Source organism: Simochromis diagramma, unplaced genomic scaffold (assembly GCF_900408965.1).
Source record: "Simochromis diagramma unplaced genomic scaffold, fSimDia1.1 OVJJ01000321.1, whole genome shotgun sequence".
NCBI classification, from domain to species: domain Eukaryota; kingdom Metazoa; phylum Chordata; class Actinopteri; order Cichliformes; family Cichlidae; genus Simochromis; species Simochromis diagramma.
Window position 1 is genome coordinate 16,651,582 of NW_024386772.1, and position 25,460 is coordinate 16,677,041.

Sequence of the window (25,460 nt, forward strand, 5' to 3'; positions counted from 1 at the left end):
GTGTGAATAGTAGAGTTTTCTTCCTGCTTTCTGAAGCATTAAGTAAGTATTAAGCATTCATTGATTATGCACCATATGTGCTTCCAATGCAGACCTGCAGTTCAAAATTTGGTATAGACAGTTTTTATGAAGGAGTTTCTGGAACTTGTTCAAAATTAACCTGGCTTGACTGTTATATAATAATGAAACTCCATGTTTGAAGTTAAGACAGTTGATTCAGTGACTAATTTACTGAACCTGAACATGGGAGCTTTGAAAAAAGGGTTATTGAAAACAAAACATGCCAAAACAACCCTTTTTAATTTGTCAATATTCATTTTGTTTTCCTAAAAAAACAGAAATAACATAATTTCAGTAATATTCTCCTGCCACTACACTTTTATGGTGACAGCACAAAACTCAGTTTGTATGCAGATATTACAGCAAGTTGTACAAATATCATTAAAAAAAAGAAACCTGAGTTTTCCTTTATTTTATACTGAAATAAGATCCAAATATCTTAGCAGGGTAGCATTAACCTTATTCCAAGGCTCTCTGGATAAATAATTGGTCTGGTCTTGACAAAGCAAAAATAACAAGTGAGGTTTGCTATTTGAAGCAGAGACAGCTCTGCACTGTTGCCCTGACTACCTTGCTAAAAACAGGGACCTCATTTGACCAGGGCTGTGATAGGTGGAGATAATCATGCATCACTTTCTCAGATGCTCAGATGTTTTTAGAAATAGGATTTTAATGAGTGCAAAGAAGTCATGGAAGGGGAGCTCTGAAACGAATGTGTCCACTTATTGTTTGTTGTATGAATAGTAGCTTGTATTGTTGTCACCTTGTGTGTGTGTGTCATCATGGCAAAATGTGGTACTGAAGGCACCTATTGAAGCAGGAGCTACCTAAAAAAGCAGTACTTTGGTGGGTGTTTATATCTGCTTGTCTGTCTGTTTGCCAACATGACAGAATCACAACTATGCAGCCATCAAACTTTGCATATGTAGGAGTTAAAAAAGGGTTTTGGCAACAATGTAGTAATGATTACTTAGTACTTGTTGGCTGAAATGTCATCACGTTGACAGGCATTGCAGCTTATGTAATCCTATCTCTGTTTTTATCTAGAGAGCAGGATCGCTGCTCTTTCATTTTGTATTGATTAAGATTGCTTTTGGATGTCCTGATAGAACCAGCTGTATAATTAGTAGTCCGAGACAGAGGCAACAAAGAAGACAATTAGACTGCGTGGCAAGTATCTGCTCATGCATGTACAGTTATTACACATGTAAACTACATGCGCCATTACCCCCTGGAAAGTGACTCTAATGAGTAGGAGAGTGTTATCTTTGGTTTCTGTCAGACTTAATGGTATTATTTCAAAATTGTGACTCTTCGATTGTCACCATCTGAAGCACCTGATCATTTCCTAACATGTTTATCATACTTGTTATGAAAAAGCATGCCAAATCTTCCCAAGTGGCTTAATTTAAATAAAATCTTGGCCGTCAATTCAGTTTTGCATGAATGTGGTTATTTTAAAAACAAGTGCCAAAAAAGAGGAAAAATAACTTGTTAATTTAAATCGAATGACTAAAAGCAGAAAACCAGAGAATGCACCTGAAAGAGAGCGGATAATCATCCAGTTTAAAATATAGGTAGGTTGAAAAAGCATTAACACACTCAGGTTTTGCAGTTGCATGTGTTTTGACTTGGCTGTGGAGTAATTGAGGGCAGGGTGTGGACGCTCATGCAAAGGTCTGGGTCTGAGAAGGATAAAAATAGTCCCTTTCCATCAGCAGATCAATTACTGAACAAACACATTCACTGCCTCCCGACCTATACCGTTTACTCGCTGCTCCGTCTATATGCGTCACTTCAGTTTCCCTTTTTGCTTCTCGCATTTTACTCTTCTAACAGGAAAAGGTTAGCTAAACACCAACTGCATGCAATGCAGTCACAGTTGTTTTCTCACATGCAACCAGAGCATGCTATATGCACTGAGTGAAACCTTGCCATACGACCTTTCATTGTCATTTTTCTGCCAGTAATTTATCTGCTTTATTTTAAAAGGAACACTACTGGCATTTCTATAAATTCACCAGGTGGTTAAACAATGTGGAAAACATTGGTTAATAATAAGGAAATATGGAAAATTCCTTCTTTTCAAAATCATGCTGTATTTTTCCTGATTTCTTTTCCATGTTCACAAGCTCTTTATGCTGTTTATTTCTTGTTTTTATGGTTTCTTTCTCAATTTTTTGTATTTTCCCTCTGCCCTTCCTATAATCCTTTCTTCTCCCTTTAACAATCCCCTATTTCCCAATCCTCTCTCATTTCTCTCATCCTGCTCTCTCCTCTTTAATTCTCTTGTCCTTGCCCTCTATCCTGCAGTCAATAGCAAGACAGATACTACTGACATATATGGCGGCCGAATATCTCCTTTTAACCCCACCACAAACCACACACACGTGCACACGGCACACGCGTGATCAATAGAAACAGTGGCCTTCCCACTGAGAGTCGCTTACAAACCATGCATTGATTGGGTGGCACAACAAAGTTTTAACTTATGCGCTGACACAGTGGCTTACAGTACCAGTAGAGTTAATACTCCACAACTGGGGGAAAGGGACTTACAACAGAGGACATAGAGGACAGAATGGAAAGAGTTTGTCAAAGTAATTCAAATAGGTGTGTTGCTAACTGGATAAATACTTGAAAGCAAGAAAAGGAAGAAAAAGACACAGAGCACTGTCAGAGTAGTGAGGCATGAATGAAGTGTTTTACCCCCTGCTGGTGACTTTGCACAGCATGGCACATGAAAACCAAGCATCACACTGAGAACACACCTGCCAATGGAGCACAAGGTGGCGGGAAGGCTAAAGAGTAGCAGGAAAGAGTGACAGTTTACAGAAACTGAATTAAGGGGCGATTGTGGCTCAAGATTTGGGAGTTCGCCTTGTAATCGGAAGGTTGCCGGTTCGAGCCCCGGCTTGGACAGTCTCGGTCGTTGTGTCCTTGGGCAAGACACTTCACCCGTTGCCTACTGGTGGTGGTCAGAGGGCCCGGTGGCGCCAGTGTCCGGCAGCCTCGCCTCTGTCAGTGCGCCCCAGGGTGGCTGTGGCTACAATGTAGCTTGCCATCACCAGTGTGTGAATGGGTGGATGACTGGATATGTAAAGCGCTTTGGGGTCCTTAGGGACTAGTAAAGTGCTATATAAATACAGGCCATTTACCATTTAAGTGCAACTGTGAGATACTGTGGTCATAAAAAATGTGGCAGACAAAGCCTAATCAGGTGAGGAGGTTTATACAACTTGCATGTGCAAAAAATTGTCTTGTCTCTCTGTGGCCATATGGCACAATATATCTGCTGTAGTTTGGAATCTTGGAGGCAATGACATCGTTGTTATTAAAAACAGCAGAAGATAATGGAATTTAATCAAGAAGGTAAGCTGGCTGATACGGGCTGAAATTCAAACACGTGCCAAGATTGTATGAATAAAGCAAAACAAATCACAAAGAAATGTTGAAATCAAAAGAGAAAAGGAGCAAAACAGTAAACTGAATGCTGCACTTGACTGCCCACTTCATTATAACCTCTCAAAGAATTAATATCAGACCTTTATTTAGCATAATAGTCCTTAAGCGCTAACACACTAAGACCTTTCTAATTAAACACTCAAGCACTCTGATCAACCTGAATAATATGTTAATACACCACTCTAAAAAAATATGCAAAATAATAGTTTGGTTTAAAAATAAGCAACACTCTGACTGCTAAAAATCTGCTGTTGCATAATCAGCAAATGTGTGGGAGTCAAGTGTGTACTGGCAAGTACAGCCATGGTAAAAGAAAATACACCCTTTGCCAATTCCAAAGTATTACATATCAGGAAATAATGAAAAATGATCTAGTTCTTACCAGATCTTAAATTTAGGCAAATGCGACATGAGATGAACATTAACATACTTATTTAACAAAACTTAAGCCAAGTGTGAAAAATGATGTACAACCCATTATTAAAGCTTGTAGAACAACCTTGAGTAGCAATAGCTCCAAGTAATTTTTCTCTTTATGATTTTATCACTCTGTCACATTGTTGTGGAATATTTTCAGGCCCATTTTTCTTTACAATGTTTTGATTCATTGAAGTTTGACTGGTCCAGTGCAACAACTTGATTCTTTTCTCTTTCAGCCATTCTGTCAGGGGGTTGCTGCTATGCTCAGGATCACTGTCATTTAGCTTTAGCTGTCAGACAGATGGCCTCATATTTGACCCTAGAATACTTTACTTGCTTAATGTCATGAGGTGTCTGTATTGATATCATTTAATCAAACATGGCGCTGTGTGTATATGTTATGGCCAAACATCTCCACTTTAATCTTGTCTTATCAAACTTCTGTTTTTATAGAGTTCACAGTTGTTGATGATCAGTTAATCAAGTGAGACATGCCACTGGTAAATACTGTGCCATCATAACAAGAGGCAATACAAAGAGACTCCATCTGGTATACATGACTTATCCCTTTAAGACCTACCATTGAACCAAGTCCGCCAGAGCTTATATTTATATTTTTAGATGCTGTAGTACCATTTTTGAGATATTTTAAGTTGCTATACATCAATACAACCATTATATCCCAAATTATAATAATATGTATGCATTAAGTCCATAGTAACTACATAAATTGCAAAAAAGTGCAATAAACTATAAAAAATTGAAACATTTCTAGTTAGAGAAATTTCAGAGGCTTATCCCTCAAAACTGTAAATGCAAAAAAGTTGCACAAAATAGTTTCCAACCACAGGAAATTTATTTTGAGTGTCTTCATAGTTTTATTGTTAAGATACACCAATTTTTATGTACTGCAGGAAATGCAAATTTGCGAAAAACAGCATGTGCATCAAAATAAACTATTTCCAAAAGTGTAATTTGAGTTCTAAGCATCCCAGAAACTATACAGAAAGGCATAAACTCAAACATTAATTTTAAAAACACCAGCATATCTTTGTAAATGCCCTTGTTCTGATATCAAAAGTTTTTAAGGTAGACTGTTTTCTTGGGTTTGGTAAATGTTTAAATATGCAATTGTAACTCTCTGGTGCCACCTTAAAACCTGTAGTCTGTAATAGGACATGATGTCGTCGGTAAACAGGAAGTAAGTCTGTGAATTAAGGAGAAGGCATGTGCAGCATGGTGGCCTTAGCCAGATAAATCCAGTGGCATCCACATACATCCTATGCCTTTGGTAGCATTGTGGGTATGTATAGACTTGTTTTATATTTTATGTGCATGTATAGACCACTTTATTTCAAGTAAGTTCATTTTTCTGTAATGATAAAACCAATCTTATGCAGTTTACGCTAGCAATCGCTTATGGAGCTAGTTAAAGGGGAACGACAAACAAATTGGAGGCATTCATTATAGCAAGACTTGTTAAAATGTATTTGACTTAAAAAGGGAAGTAATTCATATGAACATTGCATGTTGACATATTAAAAAACTGGGTTAATATATTTTCATTGCTATATATGTACATGGTGAATAAGTACAGTGATTATGCCTTGTACTGTTTGTTACAGTTTCATCTTTCCCTGTGTTAATAAACCTGTGAACCGGGAATCGTGTCATCAGAGTCTTGATGTGGGGAAGGAGTTTAGCTTACTGCCCAACCATAGCAGAGGCAGTACAGCCCTATAGGAAAAAACTACATTTTCCGTGAAAGTGACGTCACTTCCGGTTTTGGGCAGGTACTGGTGGACATCAGCTAGATCGTGCTGACGTTTATTCCAATGTAGGAAGAGTTACGAACAGCTGATCAGATCGGCAAAGCGTGTTTTTTGGAATATTATGTTTTTGTTGCTGCAAATGCTTTTTTCGCAATTTTTGCAAAGCTATATGTGGAAGGAAACCGTGACCTAGGACAAGCTGAATGGATAAGACGGAAGTACAACTCCTCTGGTTTCATATGCAAAAAAATTATTGTGCTAGTTTATGTGGTTGCAGTTCTACTGGGCTTTAAAAATAATTATGCAAAACGGAGTGTGCCCGCTCCGACCGGCCATAAAGGGTTATATATTGTGTACCTTAGAACACACACATCAGAAGTGTGTACCTAATACGCTGATGCCAGCATAAAAGAGGAAACCAAGAAAATGAAATCAAACACTGCTGATCACTGGTAAATGTCACTCACACAGCCATAGACACAGTGGGAGATGCTGTCACACAGGGTCATGAATATTGAGGCATGCAGCTGGGACCTAATCACCTTCTCAGCGGCAAAGTGGGACAACTACTGTTACAGTTGTTTCCTAACTTGAAAGCAAAATGACTGTAGGAAAGATTTATGATAATGTATATAGTAAATTAAAATTTTCATTTATCTTGTATGAAAGCCATGAAATTGGGATTATTTTGCTAGTATGCGTGAAATGGATTTTTCACAAGCATCACTTGGAAGTAGAAAGCAATGCGGTTTGATGCTGGGCCAAATCACTGTCATATCTGTCAATAAGCACAGTCCAGTTTCTTCACACTATACACACACAACCGTAAACACATGCAGATGCACAATTTAACTCACACAGTGAAGTTTTCCTCAGGGTAGCAACGGTTTCTCAGGAGCCCCGCCCACAGCTGCACCCCGATGATCCCGAAGATGAAGAAGACGAAGAAGCACAGCAACAGCACATTGCCCAGCATGGGTAGAGTGTCTAGCAGCAGGTTCACCAGGATACGCATACCTATGTAAAGCAGGAGAAGAATTAACCAGTAACAGATTATCACAGTCTTGCAGCACTTGTTAAAAAGGCATTCTATTCTTTGTATGGATGGTACTTTGCATTGATAATCATCTGAAATGAAAAAGAAAAGATACCCTTTGTCAATTCTAAGGGTTTACATATCACAACATAAAAATAATGTTCTAAAATTATTAAAATCCAAACTCAGATAAATAACTGTGCATAACATACTAGAGCAGGTCATTTTTTAGTTACCAAAAAGTAAACCAAAGTCCAGAAGGAGCGTGTGAAAACTGCACATCCCATCTTTAAATAGCTCATGAAAGTAATGTTTTTCTGTGTGAGTTCTTTACAACGTTGCTTCCGCTGATTGAGGTTACCGGCACAGATGCAGCTTTGCAAACCTAAGCTGTGCTGCATTTCTTTTTAGAGAGAAGAAGCTTTCTTCTACTAGCCCTTCCAAGCAAGCCATACTTTTTCTAATTATACTGTTGTGAACTTTAACATTTAACATGCCAACTGTGACCTGCAGAGCCTGAGATGTACGATTTTAGCAAATTCCCTGAGCATTGCATGACCTTGAGGCCAGACCATTTGACCATTTTTCTCTAAGATCATTGCTGATCTTTCCTCCTTTGCTTTCACACACCTAAATCCTCCAAACCAAACTGCCAAAACTTCTACTTTCATTGAGCTGCTCACACTAATGATCAGTTAATCAAATGCATTTGGCTTAATTACCCTTTTAATGGTAAGTGTTTTTCCACACACTGCTTCTGCATTTTGGAATTACTGCATGGTTTTTTTTAAACTAAATAATGATATGTTGCAATATGCATGCACTGTCATCCATCTGAAGTTTTATTTTTTCTAATGTTAAGATCTAGTAATATTCTTATTATGCTATTATATGCAAAACATCATAATTTAATTGGAGATTACACATCAGAATTACAGGAGCAGCACCACGACTCCAAACACACTCCTTCCGGTTCTTATCTATATATGTTCCCCCAGTTCTACAAGCTTTTCATTCTCATTTATGTGCCTCACCCTGCCTCCCCATTTCAATTCTTTAACTCCTTCACTTCTATTTAGTACATGTGGATCTGTCAGGCCCGGGAGCCGCTGCCAGTCCCCTTCCCCAAACCGCAGCTCAATTCACATCCAAGCCATTCACCTTTACCTACTTAAACGCTGCCAAACATAAAACGAGGATGTGGGTCCAGCTAGTGAAAGATGGTATACTTCCTTTCACACATGACTTTAAATTTTGACTTGTAAATGCAACTAATGAACTTAATTCTAGGCACTATGTCTTAAATGATGTCCTAAAGAAAATATTACATGTTACATGTCTTTCTTTGTGATCCTTTTGCAGTTTTTCATGGTTTTACATGGTTTGTAACCGGAGTCTGTCATGTATTTGTTTTTAAATGTCTATGTTTCACAAATATATCGTATAATAAACACTTCATTGCAGATATATTTATACCTTTACAAATCTTTGGAAGTAATTCAATAATAAATATATATATAATTTCCACACATTGATGCTTAAAGCATTGTTTTCTTACACATTTGGACATTTAAGTCAGATAACCACAGCATCAGTAGAGATTCTGCTTCTGTACATGCATGTACATGCACTGGACACACATATCAAACAGTAGCAGATACCAGTTGGATTGGAAGTTAACAACTTCTCCAGAGGAGTCAGTTTGTAAGACAAATAAATCTTGGACCACTGTAGGAGGCGAACTATTTCCTGAAAGATCAAGAGCTTGAAAGGTTGCATATCAGTGACACAGCAGCGTAATCAGGCTACGCGAGGTCTTATTCATGATTAGACAAAACCTAATTGCAGAAATACAAGCGCGTCTCCTGTCGAATGATGATGACCTCATTCCCCATGGATTGGCCTGTCTTGCTGTGATGACACATTGAGACTGTGATTAGCGGAACATAATGACAGCTGATTGGACTAACAAGAGGGAGAGGTGAGACCCACTGATGAGATCACAGTGATCCCGCACTGACACCTGAGAGTGGTTTGCCTGTGTGTTGGTGTTACTACGAGCGTGATTGCCTGTGTGTATGTCTCTACTTATCTGATGGCGGGTGCATTAGTGTTTTTCGGTGGCATAGCGGGATTCGTGAATAACAACTCTGCAGTAGGTTAATGTGTCACAACAGTGCATCTAAACTGCCAACAGACTGTATGACAGGAGAGAAGCTGAGAGAGATGATGACGATAGCTTTACACAAAGACACAAGCACCTGTAGCTCACTGATGACACAAACACAAAAAGATGCAAACACAAATGTTGGCACTGAAAACAAAATGTTCTCTTTAAAAATCTTTATAAATGTCCCCATTTCCATAAGTTGTAATCATTATTATCACAATTTTTTAGAGCTTTATTACAGAGAACAAAGAAAAAGATGCAGGGATGTATTGAAAATACACATGAAAATGCAGTGTATAAGGCAAAAACACAGTTTGTACAATTCTAATGAGTTTGAAAGTCAATATTTGGTATGACCACCTTTAATCTTCAACATTGCCTTGAACTTTCTTCAGAAAGCTTTCTTGTAATTTCTTTAAGTAGCATTCACAAATAGTTCTCCAGGTTTCTTGAAGGACATTTAAAGCTCTTCTTTGGATGTTGGCTGTTCTGTTCTTAGTGATCATGATCCCATACTGCTTCAATAATGTTGAGGTCCAGGCTCTGAGGAGGCCAACAGACAATAAATGAAAATGAAGCCATTGCCAATCAGATGTTTTCCAGATGGCACTGTATGGTAGTTAAAAGGAGCCCCCAACATCTTTTACAGAATTCTGCAGACACTCACCCTCTGTACATATTGAAATTCAGATCCATCACTCCAGAAGTCCTGCTGCCATTTATGTTCAATCCAGTTCTTCTGCAATTTGCCAGACATTAGCCTTTTCTTCCTGTTTTTCTTCCTTAAGAATGGCTTCTTGACAGCCATCCTTCCACTGAGACCATTTCTTATGGGGCTTATCCAAATCAGCTGTAGGGCATCAGTCGGGTCCATGTCAGGACTTTGCTGGATTGATTTTCCCTAATTCTCAAGTACACACGCTTTTAGGGCTGCCACTTTTTCTTTTGTCTTCCACATCTTTTTTTTTTTCAAGGACACACTGTACACCATGCAGACATAGGCCAATGAGTGAAAAATGAAGCTACTGTCCAAAAAAACAATGAAAGACCTTCAGAATACCTGGAGAACTCTTGTGAAAGGCCAAGAAAGTCTGGATCCTTGAAAAGAAAATATAAAGAAATGAGAGGTGGCTCAGGACTTTTACACACTACTATATTTGATATTTGTTTGGCCGTCATGCATGGGCTGCCAATTGGTACAATGTGCTTCATTGATTTGAAGTGTAATGTGATGTGTCTCTAATCTTTCTAGGAACAGAAAGTGGATTTTCTGTCTGAAGAGCGCAGATGAAAGAATTTTTCTTGAATGCACATCCGTTTTCCTCCCCTGGCTAATTTGTCTCATCAACTGGTATTAAATGGAAAGTAGTAGTGTTGCTAGCGTATATGTGTCTCTGCTGGTGGCTGGAGGCGAGTCTAAATGTATTTGTTCCCCCGGGTCCTCGTCATTAGGCCACTCTTCCATTAGGCCTAATTGGGTGATGAGAGGGAGAGATGGATGGAATGCAGAACAAGAACGAGAATGAGACAGGGCCTGAGGGGGTGTTAAAAAAAAGTGAGCGTTAAAGAAGAGAAAAAAAGCAAATAGAAAAGAAAGGAAAAATATTCATGCAAACTAAAGAGAAATGCTGAATGGAAGGAACACAAACAAAAATAACTAGAGAGAAAAGAAAAAGTCCTTTTCTAAGCCTCTCTATATATTTACTCCTTCCCTCTCTTTTTCTACCTGCCTCTATCTCTGTCCCCTCATGGCGACTGCCGGTTTTCCAGCTCCTGCTGTTCCCAAATAAAGATGGATGCCTCCCTTTGTGCCACAGAGGAAACACATTCAGAGCTACCTGCCTGTGCTATTCATTCAAGACCATGAGACTTCTCTTCTCTTTCATTTCCATACTGTCTGTTGTTTTTTTTTTCCTCTGCTGCCATTCGATCTGACACTCCCTCTATCTCGCACCAACTTCATCCAAAAAAGTCTAACACAAAAGCACACATTCTTACGCACACATACGCAACACACACAGGACTATTATCTGCCATTTTGTTACAAATTGTTATGTGTGAGGGGTCAGGATGTGCTCATGCTCCCTGTGTACCTGTGGGCAAAGTAGCGATCCCAACAAAACAAGTAACAAATTGCTTTATCCCCATGCTTCCTCTTCTCTAATGGGGTCACAAATAGGGGACAGAATCAAGTTACTGCTTGCTCATTATGTGCAACTTACTGATAACCAGATAAATAACAATAGTATCCATTTCCAGCACACAGACGACTAAAGTATGAAAAAGTAGAAACAAGAGAAATGAAGAGTGTGGTCATGCATGCATGCATAGCTACATATGCATTCATCTGCTGCATTTCAGTAAAGCAATGTAGCAAGAGATTCATGATATGGTGCATAATTATCTCCTTAAAGGCATATTTGTTACAATCTGTGCATTTATCCCTGGAACAACATATGCAGTCTGCTGCATATATCTTCTAATCATACTGCTGGAAGCATGATAAAGTGAGCATTTTCGTGTTCTTCCTGTTGCGAGTGTTGTTGTAAAATATTCTGCTTAGCCAGTTCTTCATTTGTGGCCCCACCTGTAAGATTGCTTCTCCTTCAGACCGTGTAGGGGAACTAATATTAATTCAAATGGGTACATGAAAAATAACAGGAGAAGTGAATATATTAAAAAGAAAGAGCAAAACAGATATTTGACATGCTGGCTCTGCAAAGCCACATATCGACTATTTTCCATGCAAGCCCGAAGAACTGCTCACCTCTCTCTATCCTCTGTCTGCATCTTTCTTCCCCAGCTATTATATCACAATTATCATCTAGCTCTGAAATGTCCATTCTTAACTGTAATGGCATGAAGTTCAAAGTTCAAACTGAGCATTACAACAGGGAAAAAAGGTCATTGTAGTGAGTTTGAACATCATATAGATGCCACATGGAGTGGTCTTAGTATCTGAAAAGCTGCTGATCTACTGGGATTTTCCCGTATAGTCATCTTGATGGTTTGCAGAGAATGTTCCAAAAAGGAGAACAGAGAAAATATTCAGTGAGCAGCAGTTCTCTTGGGTAAAATGCCTTGTTGATGTCAGAGGTAGGCAACAGTAGCTCAAACAACCATTCATTACAACCAAGCTAGAGCATCTGTGAATACACAGGATATTGGACACTGAAGCAGTTGGGCTACAGCAGCAGAAGACCACAACAGGTGACACTCCTGTCAGCTAAGATCAGGAGACGGAGGCTACATTTCACATGAGCTCATCAAAACTGGACAATAGAAGATTGGAAAACTCCTGCCTGGTCTGATGAGTTTTGATGTGTGCTTTGACATTCGGATGATAGGGTCAGAATTTGGTGTAAACAACATGAAAGCCTGGATCCATCCTGCCTTGTATCAAAGCTTCAGGCATGGTGATGTCATGGTGTTGAAGATATTTTCCAGGCATACTTTGGGACCCTTAGTACCAACTGAGCCTACCTGAGTACCGCTGACTACATCCATCCCTTTATGCTCAGATTGTACTATATCTGTTTCCAGTGAAGAACATGCCATAAAGCGTAAATCATCTCAAAGTTACTGCACACAAATGGCCTCCACAGTTCCCAGATTTCAGTCTTAGAGTGCACTTTCAAAACATATAGGCTAATAAAACTAATAGTAATAGCTACTACAGTAACGTTAGAAATTAATCTGGTTCTCTTGATGAGTACTGAACACAAGTGACTGACTACTTCAGTTCATGTTTATGACCTTTAAGGACTGATTTCCTATAATATCTTTTTTTTCTCAAGTACTGGAACAAAGTGATTGGACTGGTCTGAAATTGGCCCAGGCAGGCTAATTGCTCGCTTGCAATCATTAGGAGATGTCAGTCAGGGCTGCAGAACAAAGGAATCAATTGGAGTTAAAAAGTTTGGCCAAGCGCTGAGTTTTTGATGAGAGAAACAGGGTTATGGTCACACGCCGATCAGTGAAGCAGCATTAATGGACGGTTTGTAAATCTGATAAAGCCGTGACTCACGGTTTGAACTGCCTGCATGATTAAGCATACGATAAATGTTTAATGATGCCCGCAGGGAACAGGTGGCATGCGAATGCAGGAAAAAAGCAAAATATGTAATACATATACATGAATTTCCATGTTGATGCATTTGGACTCTATGTGAACTGACAGAAATACAGATCTACAAAGAGAAAGTACAAGCAAAAGTATACCTCAAAGGCCACATGGAGACATGAAACATTAAACAGCAAAGAATTTGCCCAGAAACAAACACACACAAAATGTTAATGACGATCTCACTTGGCACTCTGTTAATGGCTTTGAGCGGCCGAAGAACCCTCACTGTCCGAATGGCTGACAGGTTGATGTTCTGCAGGTCCAGCGAGTACTCTACCATCCTGAATATACAGACAAAGAAGCAAAAGGGAAGAGAGAGATCAGTTAATCATTTAATCATGAACTGTCACTGCCTTGATCGGTCACTGGTTCAGCCTAGGAGAAAAACCGATTAGCATAGCCCCAGCTTCAACACAGATCTCTGTCCGCGATTCAAAGCCACTGGTCTCTCTTTGATCTAGTCTCACCGGTGCCCTCCCTTAGCTCCATGAATCTCAGCTGTATGGGAAATTTACTGCACGTGGAGGTGCAACCCTCCAGAGAAAACGCTCGGTTGGGGTGGGAGTGCGGGGTATAAAGTGACAAAGCATCAAAAAGGGAGAATAACATGAAAGAGAGGTGGGGAAGAAGAAAAGAGCAGGGAAAAAAAGGGATTCATTCTATTCTAAGTGTTGCCTGCAGGATGTTGCGGCTCAGTCAGTGCCTGGCATCTGTTAGCAAGTCATTTCCACAGCATGGCTAAGCTGTTTGTGCCCCCAAACCCAAACCACTTTCATAGGAGAACGGTCACGGTATGAAAGCACTGTGTACGTCTGAATGTGCCATACACTACTACATGACTGTAATCACACAGAGTGAAGTGAATGTATGAAATTTACAGTATATGTGTAATGAATGACAGAATAAATAACACCGGGTGCATGTATATGCGAACAAACTGTGTGGATTGTGTAATACTTACGTGCGTTTGTCCAAGAGCATGCACAAAATAGATGTGCCTGGGGCTACGACAGTGTCGGGACAGCATGATACCAACAACAGCGCATCCAACACAAGCTAATAACACCCAAAGCACATCCGCTGGCTTTGTAAAAAACAAGCCAAGCTCACTGTCTCTCACATAGATAGACTTATGAACCGTGTCATTTCCAATAATGTGAAACTTTATTGATCCCAAAGGGAAGCTCTCTCCGTTTGCCCTTCAACAACAAGCACAGAGTCATCAGCCGAGGAGCACCCCAGCTCACACTTAAGTAGGATTACTTGTTGTACAAGGGGTTTAACTGCTGCACAACCTACAGGGAGTCAACTCTAACCACTAGCAATTTATTCATATGGGTGTGAAATATTTAAAAACTAGGATTGCACTTTTAGGTGAAATGCTTACTTGTGTTTTGTTTTAAACTTACTCCTATAGTTGTGGGTTTTTTGTAGTTTTTGAGTCTTATACTGTAGCTGGACGAGACCATCATTGCAAGGGAGAATTTTCTCAGTCGAAAACAGGCCACAATGCCAAACCACAGAGAAGAGCGGAACAGTTTTAGGGGTGGGGCTACTAGCTTTTCTACTAGTTTTAATGCAAAAAAGGATTTGATAGAGGCTGCTGGGAGCCTGAATAAAGGGCTAAAATGCCAAAATTTAAAAAACACAGCTCTTAGTTAGCTCAAGGACAAATACTAAATGTAAATGTGTTGATTGAATAGGTTATAGGCTTAGTGATACACTATTAGATAGAGACAGCCTACCCAAAACACATATAATTGCTTAGACGAGTGCAGATATTGCAGCTTTGTTAGTGATCCAATTACATCCTGATCACACACAGAGCAACAAAGAAATTAAAAACGAGAACAGAAGATCATTAATGTGCTTGCATGTGTGTGAGTCTTTAGACATGTACGTCTTTGTATGTGTGTGTGCATGCATTCTATCTATAGAAGTGTCTCTTCCTGTGCACATCAATCAGGCCGATGTGTTTGGGAGGGTAATTAGTGGACTGCCGCAAGCAACCTTTTTATTATTGCTTTTTTGCTCGCGATACCTTCATCTCATTCATGCTTTTATGTAACCACACTGTGTGTGTGTGTGTGTGTGTGTGAACGTGCTTTTCTATATCAGTGTAAAATGTAAAATGTAGCGCTTCAGCGGAAACCTAGTGTGGGCCTAGTGTCAGAGATCAGGCACACTTTCAGCATAAAGGATGATGAAACACTTGAAACAATCTAGATGTCAAATATGTCGTGACTTGAGAGGAAAGTTAGCAATTAGCCAAAATCATAAAACCCAAAAGTTTAAGTTCTGCATTGGGAAATATGTGTTTTGGCACCATTTATATATGAAACACAAAAAGAGACTGCTCAACTGTGATGATCTCCTCGTAAAATAATGAAAACTGAACAACAGCTGCAGCGCTTTCTTGTTTTTGTCTCATGTAATTGTGAATTTCAGCTGAGCCTCATAAAGGCTGTTAAGCAAATTTCTTACTATTTATATCCTAATAGATTTATCTTTATAGTGTCATCCACGGTGACAAAGCTTTTTAGACCTAGTCTCTCATTTTCATGAAAAGGTCCTAAAGGGTCAAACCTACTCTGTAACTCATCACGTTACAGGCTGTAAAGTGATGAGTGCGCTCTACTGATGACCTCCGAGTCTTGGCATAGTACATCTTATTTGCATAAGCAGAAACACAAAGGTCAGAAACCTGAAGTGTAGACCACAATGTCAACACCTTATGGAATAAACATTGACTATCTGTCTGAAACATAGCAATCTTCCCCATAAAAGGGAGCCTCCAGAACCAAAGTGCCATTATAAACTATGGAAGTGCAGTTTCCTTTTCACCGTTGGTGCCAACACAGAGTAAATGTTTCCACAATTTACAGCTGAGTCTCCTTAATAATCCTTTCTGGATGAGGAAAACCTGTCTCATCATGTGTTTTGTAGGTTCTTAGTCATGCAATTCAGGGTAGTCTTGTGAGCTTGAAAATGTTTCAGCTCTCATCCAAGAGTCTTCTTCAAGAGTCTCCCAGGTAATAAACCCTTAGTGGGAGTTCTTCATTTTGGACGTCCTTCAGGTGATTCTGGGTCTTTAACCCACTATTGGTCATACCAGTCATCACATGAACCACAGTGCATCATCCAGTTGCCTTCTTTTTTAGTTTTCAAGACTGGTCTCATCATAATTGGCATCAGCTTCAGTCAAGATTAGGGTTGCCAAAAACTGATACTCAGGTATTAATCAATACTAAAACTAATACTGAATTAAAATACACATTTGCAAAAATATTGATGCAAACGGTGCCATCAGAGCTCCTCCCCTCACTAACAGATGAAGTAGTTTATAACGTTTATGACACTGGACAACACTTTAGGAGGAATACAAAGAGGTCAGTGAAGCTCCTGCTTCAACAACATTGAAGTATCGAACAGTTATCAGTGTTAACTCAGCCAGCAAATGCATTAACAGTAGCCGTTTAACTGTTAGCAATTACCGATAGCCACATTAGCCATCTGTTTTTATTAATGTAGTGATTAGCAGGCTGTTAGAAAAAAGATGAATAATTATTGCCGGCTGAACGGGTCATGGATCGAATATTGAGCCGTGGCAGAGCGGATTATGGACACATGGTGAACTGCCTGTAAAGAGCAGCAGGGAACTAGAGTTAAACGGAGCAGAGAGTCCAGAGTGTGGAGAACTAATCTGAGCAAATAAAGAGTGAAATTCGGAGTAGAGCAGCCAAATCAGTTTGAAATTTTTGTATTGTGACAATACAAGAGCACCTAAACAGCTGTGCCTAGTCAAGGCACAGCTCTTTAGCATACTCCATAGACCAGCATCATTCATTTTTCCATGATTTCTTTGACCTGTTAATTTTTTTCAGCTTTTTCCTTGGCATCCATTCATCTGTCCATTCATTTTCTTCCACTTATCCAATTCAGAGTCACGGGGGAGGGGCTGGAACCTGTTACAGCTGTCATGCAGGACAGGTTGCCAGTATGTTGGCATCCTTGGTGTACATTAGAAAAAGATGCAGAAGTCAAAGCTGACTTTCAATAAAAAGGGTCACACTTCTTTGCTGAATCATGAATTTCAGTGATATTGGCACAAAGATACGGAATTTGCATGCTGTCACTGCAGATACCACACAAAGTGGGAAAAAAAATTAATGTCAGTGCAGTGGAAATGAAAAAACATTATTTCCTGTGAGGTGTCTGGTGTTAAAGACAGAAAGGGAAAACCACTCTTGACAAAAGAAAGGAGTGTATGGGGCCAAAGGGTGGATGTTCGTCTGAGCATGTCAAGAGGAAAGAAAGAGCAGGGAGGTGAGTCAAAAAGAAACAAAAAAGAGGTGTTGCCCGTAGGTAACAGGCATGGAGCTCATAGCAGAATGTTGACTGTGATTTGGCCCAGAAAAGCTGGCACTGCCCTCTGCAATTAGCCTAGACGCTAATCTAATGGGTGCTGCCAAGAGGCAAACGAAGACTGAGGTGTTCGCACAAATGCATACACAAACACAGGCAGGCGCACGCACGCAGATTAAACACAGCAAAGGCATAAGCTGACAGACTGTAATCTGTGTGGGTAATTCTGTGCCATAAACGCGCACATAGACTCGCGCGAGCTGTGTTTGAGCATCCGCTGAGGATAAACTGATTCAGCTCAAATGAAGATGAATGTCCCTGCACCGACCCTGGAAAGTCTGTAGCTTTATCGTTGTTTGTGCGCCATTATACCAGCCACTCCTCCCATCCATCTCCCTCTCCTTCACATAGTCGTCACTTCGGAGGACATTACATTTCCTTATGCTCATTTTCTGGAGACTTTTTAAACCAAGTCTACATACTAAAAAGCTTTATGTATTTATGGTATGAGGGCTTCATTTTTTCCCCCTCAGAATAGAGTTGAATCCCCCAGATGTGGGCATCTCCTCACCCCCCGCACACCCCCCAGGACCAAAACAAACACAAACACACCACACACGCATACAGAGGGACTTTATCACCTGGCATGTCTGAGCCTCGCATTTCACTTGGGTTAAAGCAGGTGTTTGAGCAGGTGTGTTTACTTTGGTTTTGTGCACATGCATCCATCTAGCACATCTGCCTTGTATTTTCCTCACGCATTAACAGCATGTGTGATGAATACTTGGAAGAACAAGTTAAACCTGTAATATATGAATATATGACCAGAGACATGCATGTTGTTGCCGACATGTAAGTGTTACATGTTGATCAATATCTGGTGAACACCCAATACTTTACCTAGCAGTATCTCGGTCTGTGATACTGTAGTGTCTGTGGCAGAATATCAGGGACTCTTAATACCATGACTTTGATTTAATTATTTATCTTTTTTTTTTAATTCTTTGAAATTAACATGTAAGTGCTGATAGCTTAACAAGAGCTGATGTCTCACTCTGCTGGAGCTGCTGAAAAATACAGAAACATTTGAAACGGCCGCACAATCAGAGCAAACTGGATGGCTGTTATTGCATAGTGGTTTTGCCGCTTCGTTCACACCACACAGTGACTTTTTCTGGCCGAGTGTTATGTCAAAGCCTGTTTTCCAAGCAGTTTTTAAAGACACATCAATGACAGCAAAGCTTTTCAGTGGCCTGCCATCAAGTTTAGTCAGTGGCAGGTAAAAGTGCAAAGCTGCTACCTGAAGTTTTTCTACACCGACCTTTGCTTGTTTCATAACACAAGAATCACTCAGAGCTGTGCCACATCCACTGTTACAGTTTTGTGTGTAAAGTAATAAAACATCTATTTGTAAAATGCCTCCATAGCTTTATTTCAGTTTTATTTGTTTCTATATCATTTTGACTCTGACTCTGTTCCACACAGGGTCATGCCACAAATTTAAACTGGTTCTAATTTCATAACTTTAACATAAATTAATGCATAAAGCTATATGGCCTCCATGCAAAATAATAGCCATTTACTTGTCATCCTGCTGTTAAATATACACAATATGTGAACATATCTAGATTAACTGAAAATCATATGGGTCACATTTAATTAATCTTCCCTCTAATTTCTTTTAAGATGCTTAGAAAACAAATATTATTTCTAAGTAAATAGTAGTAGAGACTAGACCCGAGTAATAGAGACAGATTGCAATAATTAAAGCTGGGTAACAGCAAGCCAGTCAGCCAAAAAGTCATTCAAATTAAATGGCAAAATAGGCTGTTAATCTTTGTCTACAAAACTTATTAATGTCTACAAAACCCATTATAAAAAAATATTATATATACTTCAAATCTAATCTTGTGGTTTTAAAGATTTAAAGTTGTACGTGCTAAAAGTCATTGCCACTTACGCTATAACATTTTATCTATTGCTTCTGCAGAAATTGTCTGCAGAAATTGCTGATGGGGGTGTTTTTGCTGGTTTTAATGTTTTGTCGCTCAAGATCTTTTATGATAATGTTTTTACCTTTTAAAGTTATTCACAGAAAGTAAAAAAGACTCGAGATTTTTAACATTGTTCTCATTTTTTGTTTTACATCTTCCCAAAGCCTTGTCAGATGAACTAAACAACACTTTCATTAACATCACTTCTCATATTCATATTCTACTTTATTCATGTACTACTTTAAGCGATGTTTGGCTAAATGCCCTCTTTTATCCTATAGCCCACTATTTCAGTTCTTTTAATCACTGTTTGGTACATTTAGTGATCTATTTAAATTGCTATCAAAACTTTTAGCTAGTCATTTCCATCTGTCAAACATAACCTTACCCTTTTTCCCAGCAGACACTGTTTAGCTAACAATTATATTAGCTATTTATAAGTTTGGGGAAACCACTTGGGGAAGTCACTTGGATGAGTGACGAAATGTTTTTCCTACTAAAAATACTACATTAAGATGAACAGAATAAACTTTTTGAGAATTATATTAGCTTACATTAGCTAAATGCTATCAGATGACATTTTGCCATATGTCATCTGATAGCATTTATCTAACTATTAGCCATTCTTTTACCATGTATTTTTATCACTTTGACAATCACATATCTACTTTAGTTATATAGAGATTGCTGTCTATTTGTACTATTTAGCCATTACTTCCCCCCCCCCAACATTAGTTTAGCATCTTTATCCATACACCTTCTGGCTGCTGCAGCAGGTATGCAGAGTTCCTCTTTTTATGAATCATTGGTATATTGTATATTGTCTAGTCCAGTATTAAAATGGTTGATTTTATGCCTTTATTTTTTTAAAGAATATTTTAAACTGTTTATCCTTATTTTCTGACAGGATAATAGACAGGGAGCCTTTCAACATATGGGTTACCTGCTCAGACCAGTGATCAATATTAGATCACTGGTCTGAGAAGTATTAGAAGCCTACTGTATGAAAGAATGCTTGTATAATAATTTTTGCTTACCCTGCCATGACTATGAAGAAGTCCAGTCTGTTCCAGGTGTCGCCCAGGTAACAGCGACGGCCAAAGATCCCCAGAGCCACCATCTTTACCACCATCTCCAAGGCGAAGAAGATGTAGATGAATGCATCAAAGGCCTATGAGCAATGGGAGGGAGACAAACACAAAGGAAAATGAGCTGAAGATAGAAAAAAATAAATGCTTTTATATATTTTACATGAAACACATGGGCCAGACATCTGTTTTATCTGGTGTGTTGAAGAGATTAGTGGGCTCAAGCTGTTGATAAAGCTCCCTCTTCATTTTTTTCAACTCTGATTTTCAGTATTGGAAGAACAGCCATTCTCTAATAGAAAAATTGTCTGAACTTTAAAATGTGGTTGCTTGTAATTGCTAACGGTGCAATTTGGTAAAAAAAAAAAAAAATCACTGATAGTACTATGAAAACTGAAAGATTAAAATGAAATGGTACACGTGCCCTGAAGCAAGCTTCAAGCAATTCCTTAGTTCAGCCCTGTATCTATTCAAACACTTAAACCAGTGCATGACCTTTTATTCTCAACAGCAATTTTAACACTCTAAATACGGCACAACACAGTTGATTTCAAATGATCACTCACAAGCAAAATAATATTCAAGAATGATGTGTTCTGATCTATTTTTGTGTGTGTGTGTGTGTGTGTGTGTGTGTGTGTGTGTGTGTGTGTGTGTGTGTGTCTGTAGTTTGCTGGACTGTAAAAAGGCTTAAGAGCTAAATGTGTGTATGCACTGCAAACATAGTCTGTACTACCATAATAGAGCATCACACAAAACACACACTGCTTTGTTTGAACCTGCCTACTCTATAATACTTAAATCACAAAAGAAGTAGGAAGTGATCAGGAATAAGAAAGAGGAAGATCCAGGTCAAACCTCAGAGAAAACAAAGATGAAGAGCGAAAACACGGTGAGAGATAACCAGAACGATAGAGACAGATAAGAGCACATGTCCTGATTACATTATTTTACACAGATCGCTAGCTAAACCACCTATTGTATTTTGGTAACAAAAAATCTTTCCCACTGCCTTGCCGAAGGCTCTGTGACTGTGCTTCCTACCGAGTCACATGTTCCTACACTATATAACTCAAGCTGCTACATCTTCACATGGAGATTACAGGACCAAGACCAAGAAATTCAAATGAAGTCATGCCTGCTAATTAAAAAACATTGAATATAATTTGACTAAGTTCAAAATCTCAGGAAAGACACAAAAATTCTGTAGTCAACTTTGTAGTCACTAAATATGAGAGCAATGAGCAGACAAATAGAATAATAAATGGTGTAAAGATACATTACAGATACAGTACCTGATGACTTTCAACAACCAAGACATTTTATATAGAAATAACAGGATAGTTTACCAAAATAAACTCTAAGGTTATTACCTTCTCTAAGTAACATAAGGCATAAAATGGATTCAGTGGTAGAAACAACATTCTTTTCCACTCAGTAATGATGAACAATTGCAAGATGGTGTTTGCAGCTATAGACCAAATAGAATGAGACAAATGGTGTGTGAAATTTTGAGGATTTATTCATGCTGCACCACTGGCAGAAGCCTGGGATGTTGTTTTTGTCTCCATCTAGAAATAGCAAGAGTCAAGAGATTGGATTCAGAAACAGTAATCTATTCTCTAGTTGGGCACTGTCTGTATTGTTTGTTATTTTCAAAGATCAAAATCTCTAAAAGCAGGGACAGAGGTGAGCTGGTACAAATTTGTGCACTGCAAATGTATAAATCTCTGCTTTTGGGTATGCATGGATGGTTTTGTGTGTAAATATACAGGCACGACTTTGCCTTGTAATGCATCAGAAACCAACATGTGTGTTCCATCGCTGCTCATTCAAACGCATACAGAAAAATACACACACCAGCTCATATACAGCTAGTATACAGAGCTGGCAGCTTTCAATGGGAAAGATGAGAAAATCAGGCTCACATGCTGTTTAAATGATGTTTTGATAAATAATGCAGCCTGCACGCTTCATATGTAATCCGACATTGGCTGCACCAGTTGAATCCCTGTCGTGCTCTGCTTTGAGTGAAAGGGGAATGAATTCATCATCGTTATTTGTCACTACCACCAGCTTCCTCTTCAGTCAACCTATCAGGTTTCATCATCAACATGATTTGTATAGAGGTTGAGGCTGTCTTGTGATGGGCCCTTTCATGATTTGAAATAGGAGCTGGTGTGGAAGCTACTTTATATGCTGTCATTGTACCACTTATTTGGCAAGAGGAAAGGACATGGTAAGTAGGTCGTAAGGATTGTGATGTTGGACCATTTAAAAATAAAATTATGTTGTGTGTGTGTCTTACTCTACTTGTGACTGACAAAATTAATCAGTGTATAAAACCAAAGGCACCACAGGGACAAATACTCACTTAACAAAATAGGGCAGGAAAGGGAATACCAGACACAGTGATTTATAAAGTGTATGTGTGTTTTCTGAACATCTGAAGCGCTACTAAAAACTATAACAGGTGCAGAGTTGAAGATATAATGAATCGAAATCCATGTACCATCCAAATCAATTGATGAAAAGAAAATAACTTTTTTCATGAGAAATAATTGCAAATGCAGACTGGAGTTTTTGGATTTGATTTGTAACACTGACTGAAGCTCCTGAGTGGGAGTCCTTTGACTTGTGGTACTTAAAAGGAAATATCTATTAAACAGTTATAAAGAGTTTTTATTGGTGCTGTCAGCGTTAATCTTGTTAAAATTACATTAACACCATAACCGCATTAATGTGGCAAACCTCCGTTAACGAGTTAACGCGGCTCCCCCATGCGAAGGCTGCACGGTGTCAACGCATTAGCACGGTTAGCTCGGTAACGCGTTAGCGCCGTTCAGCACATCGCACGGGGTGATCCGCGTTAACTCGCTAATGGAGGTTTGCCGCGTTACAGTTTTTTCTGAATGCTTAAACCCTAACTGTGATTCCTGTAGCACAATTTCTAAAACTATTCAGACTTATAGCAAAACCACTCACTGAGTTTGCAAAACTAAAAGCACAAAAACTGCTTTGCACTCAGTTTGCAATTTTGTAACACACACTTTGCAAAACTGTAGGCACAATTCACTGCACAACACTCAATTACCAAATTTCCAACACACTCCTAGCAAAAGTATACACATGTATGGCTATCATTAACACTAATTTGCCAACTGTCTGGCACACTTTCACATGTGAAAACGTTCTTAGATAATTAGTTCACTTTGCAGTCAGCCTAAGCACTATAATACAGGTAAGCTGTGTGTGCGAAGTACAATGGAGCAGAAAGAGTGAGAAGTAGAGGAGGCCGAGGAAGAGGACGTGGAGGTGAAGAAGTAGGATGAAGAGGACGACAAGGACAAGGAGGAGCAAGAGGAAGACGAGGAGGGGGGAGAGGAAGATGAGGAGGGGGGAGAGGAAGGGTAAGAAGAGTAAGAAATAGAATTGCTGATGACATCAGAGCTACAATAGTGGACCATGTAATCAGCCGTGGAATGACCCTGAGGGAAGCTGGCCAACGGGTCCAGCCTAACTCGAGCCGCTACACTGTAGCAGGCATCATAAGGACATCTTGAAATGAGAATCGGTTAGTACAGTCACGTCGCACAAAGATTTGTAGCACTGCCGTATGCCAATGAGAAACACACCAATACCATTGATGTAAAAATACTGAAGCTGTTACTGTACAGAATTGCTAGATGACCAGATGCTGGGGGCAGAGGCAGCATGTTCACTGCAGACCAAGTAACCCATATAGTCATTATGGCGATTGCAAATAATCCTATACTTGGTAATAAACACTTGTGTTTGTTTTGATGTGTTTGAATAAACACCAGTACTTGAAGTTTGGATCCCTCTATGCTTATGGATCTATGACAGAAGTATGAGCTCAGACTGACATAGCCTACCTTGTGCACAGAGAAAGCAAAAGCCAGATGTGTTTTGTATTCATACCATCAGTGTGCAGTTGGCGCATTGTGTGCTTAGTAGATGATGGCTTGTGTGTACTGTTTGATACGGAAACACCATTTTTACGAAGGTGTGAAGAGTTAATCTAGCTGTGTTTGCTTTTGCAAGAGAACTACAATGTTTTGATGATTGGGTGACAGGTTTTCTTATTTGTGTGAGGAGTTTTGCAAAATTAGCCAATAGTTACAAAAAATGTGCTTAAGCAATCAGAAAAAACTGTAATACGGTTATGGCGTTAACGTCATTTTAACGAGATTTACGCTGACAGCACTAGTATTTTCATTTTTTTTTACCTGCCTAACCCGGTCGTGTTTATTCATATTATTTACAGGGGCATACGTTTTTTTCAAGATTATCACCCTACATCCAATCGCCAAGTTTGAGTTTTGTCATGGTCTGCGGTGGGTGGCTGGAATTTCCATAAGGCTCCTGAACTGACCTGGGATCCGCCCCTGGGCAGGGCCAACTCCAGCTCCCGCACACCTGGAGCCTATTGCAGGCAATCAAGCCAGAGGGATTTAAACCACACGTTGATGTTCATTCACTGCCAGTTCGTCATCAACACATGTTGGTAACAGGCCGTATATGTTAAGTTCTTGCTGTGATTCATCCTGTTAACACGACTCTCTTGTGCTACAGTTGCTGTATCCACCTTGGCTCACACTCCACCTCTGGACTCAGGATACCTAGTAATCATTCTGGAAATCTCTCTGTGCCTCACCTGCCTGCCCTCCTGCCATCACACTCCATCTGAAGCCCCGGATCTCAGGCCAGCTTTTCCACGCCACTCAGCCTCCCCTGGATCTTCATCACCCCCCTCTCAACACTCCAGGTCCCTAACTGCAAGTAAGAATTGCTGCTCTTACAACTGGCCACTGCAGAGCTGCCTTCACTACCTACCTAACTCCTATATCCTCTTCCTTCAGTGTGACTGTTCCCCACTCAGCTCCGTTCCGCATCTCAGGCCTCATTCCCTCGCCATAGCCACGTTCCCCAGGCCACGCCGC

The 25,460-nt window shown here is 39.5% G+C and overlaps 1 protein-coding gene across 4 annotated transcripts in view; it reads right to left on the reverse strand.

Moving 5' to 3' along the window:
* cacna1ia (calcium voltage-gated channel subunit alpha1 Ia) overlaps positions 1-25,460 on the reverse strand; it is a 194,008-nt gene that overhangs the window by 66,368 nt on the left and 102,180 nt on the right. For all 4 annotated transcript variants that reach the window (XM_040052996.1, XM_040052979.1, XM_040052987.1 and 1 more), the window contains exons 4-6: positions 20,446-20,579; positions 13,233-13,330; positions 6,575-6,734 (exon numbers count right to left, since the gene is read on the reverse strand). In XM_040052996.1, coding sequence (XP_039908930.1) covers positions 6,575-6,734; positions 13,233-13,330; positions 20,446-20,579 — 392 coding nt within the window. The remainder of the gene's footprint in view (positions 1-6,574; positions 6,735-13,232; positions 13,331-20,445; positions 20,580-25,460) is intronic.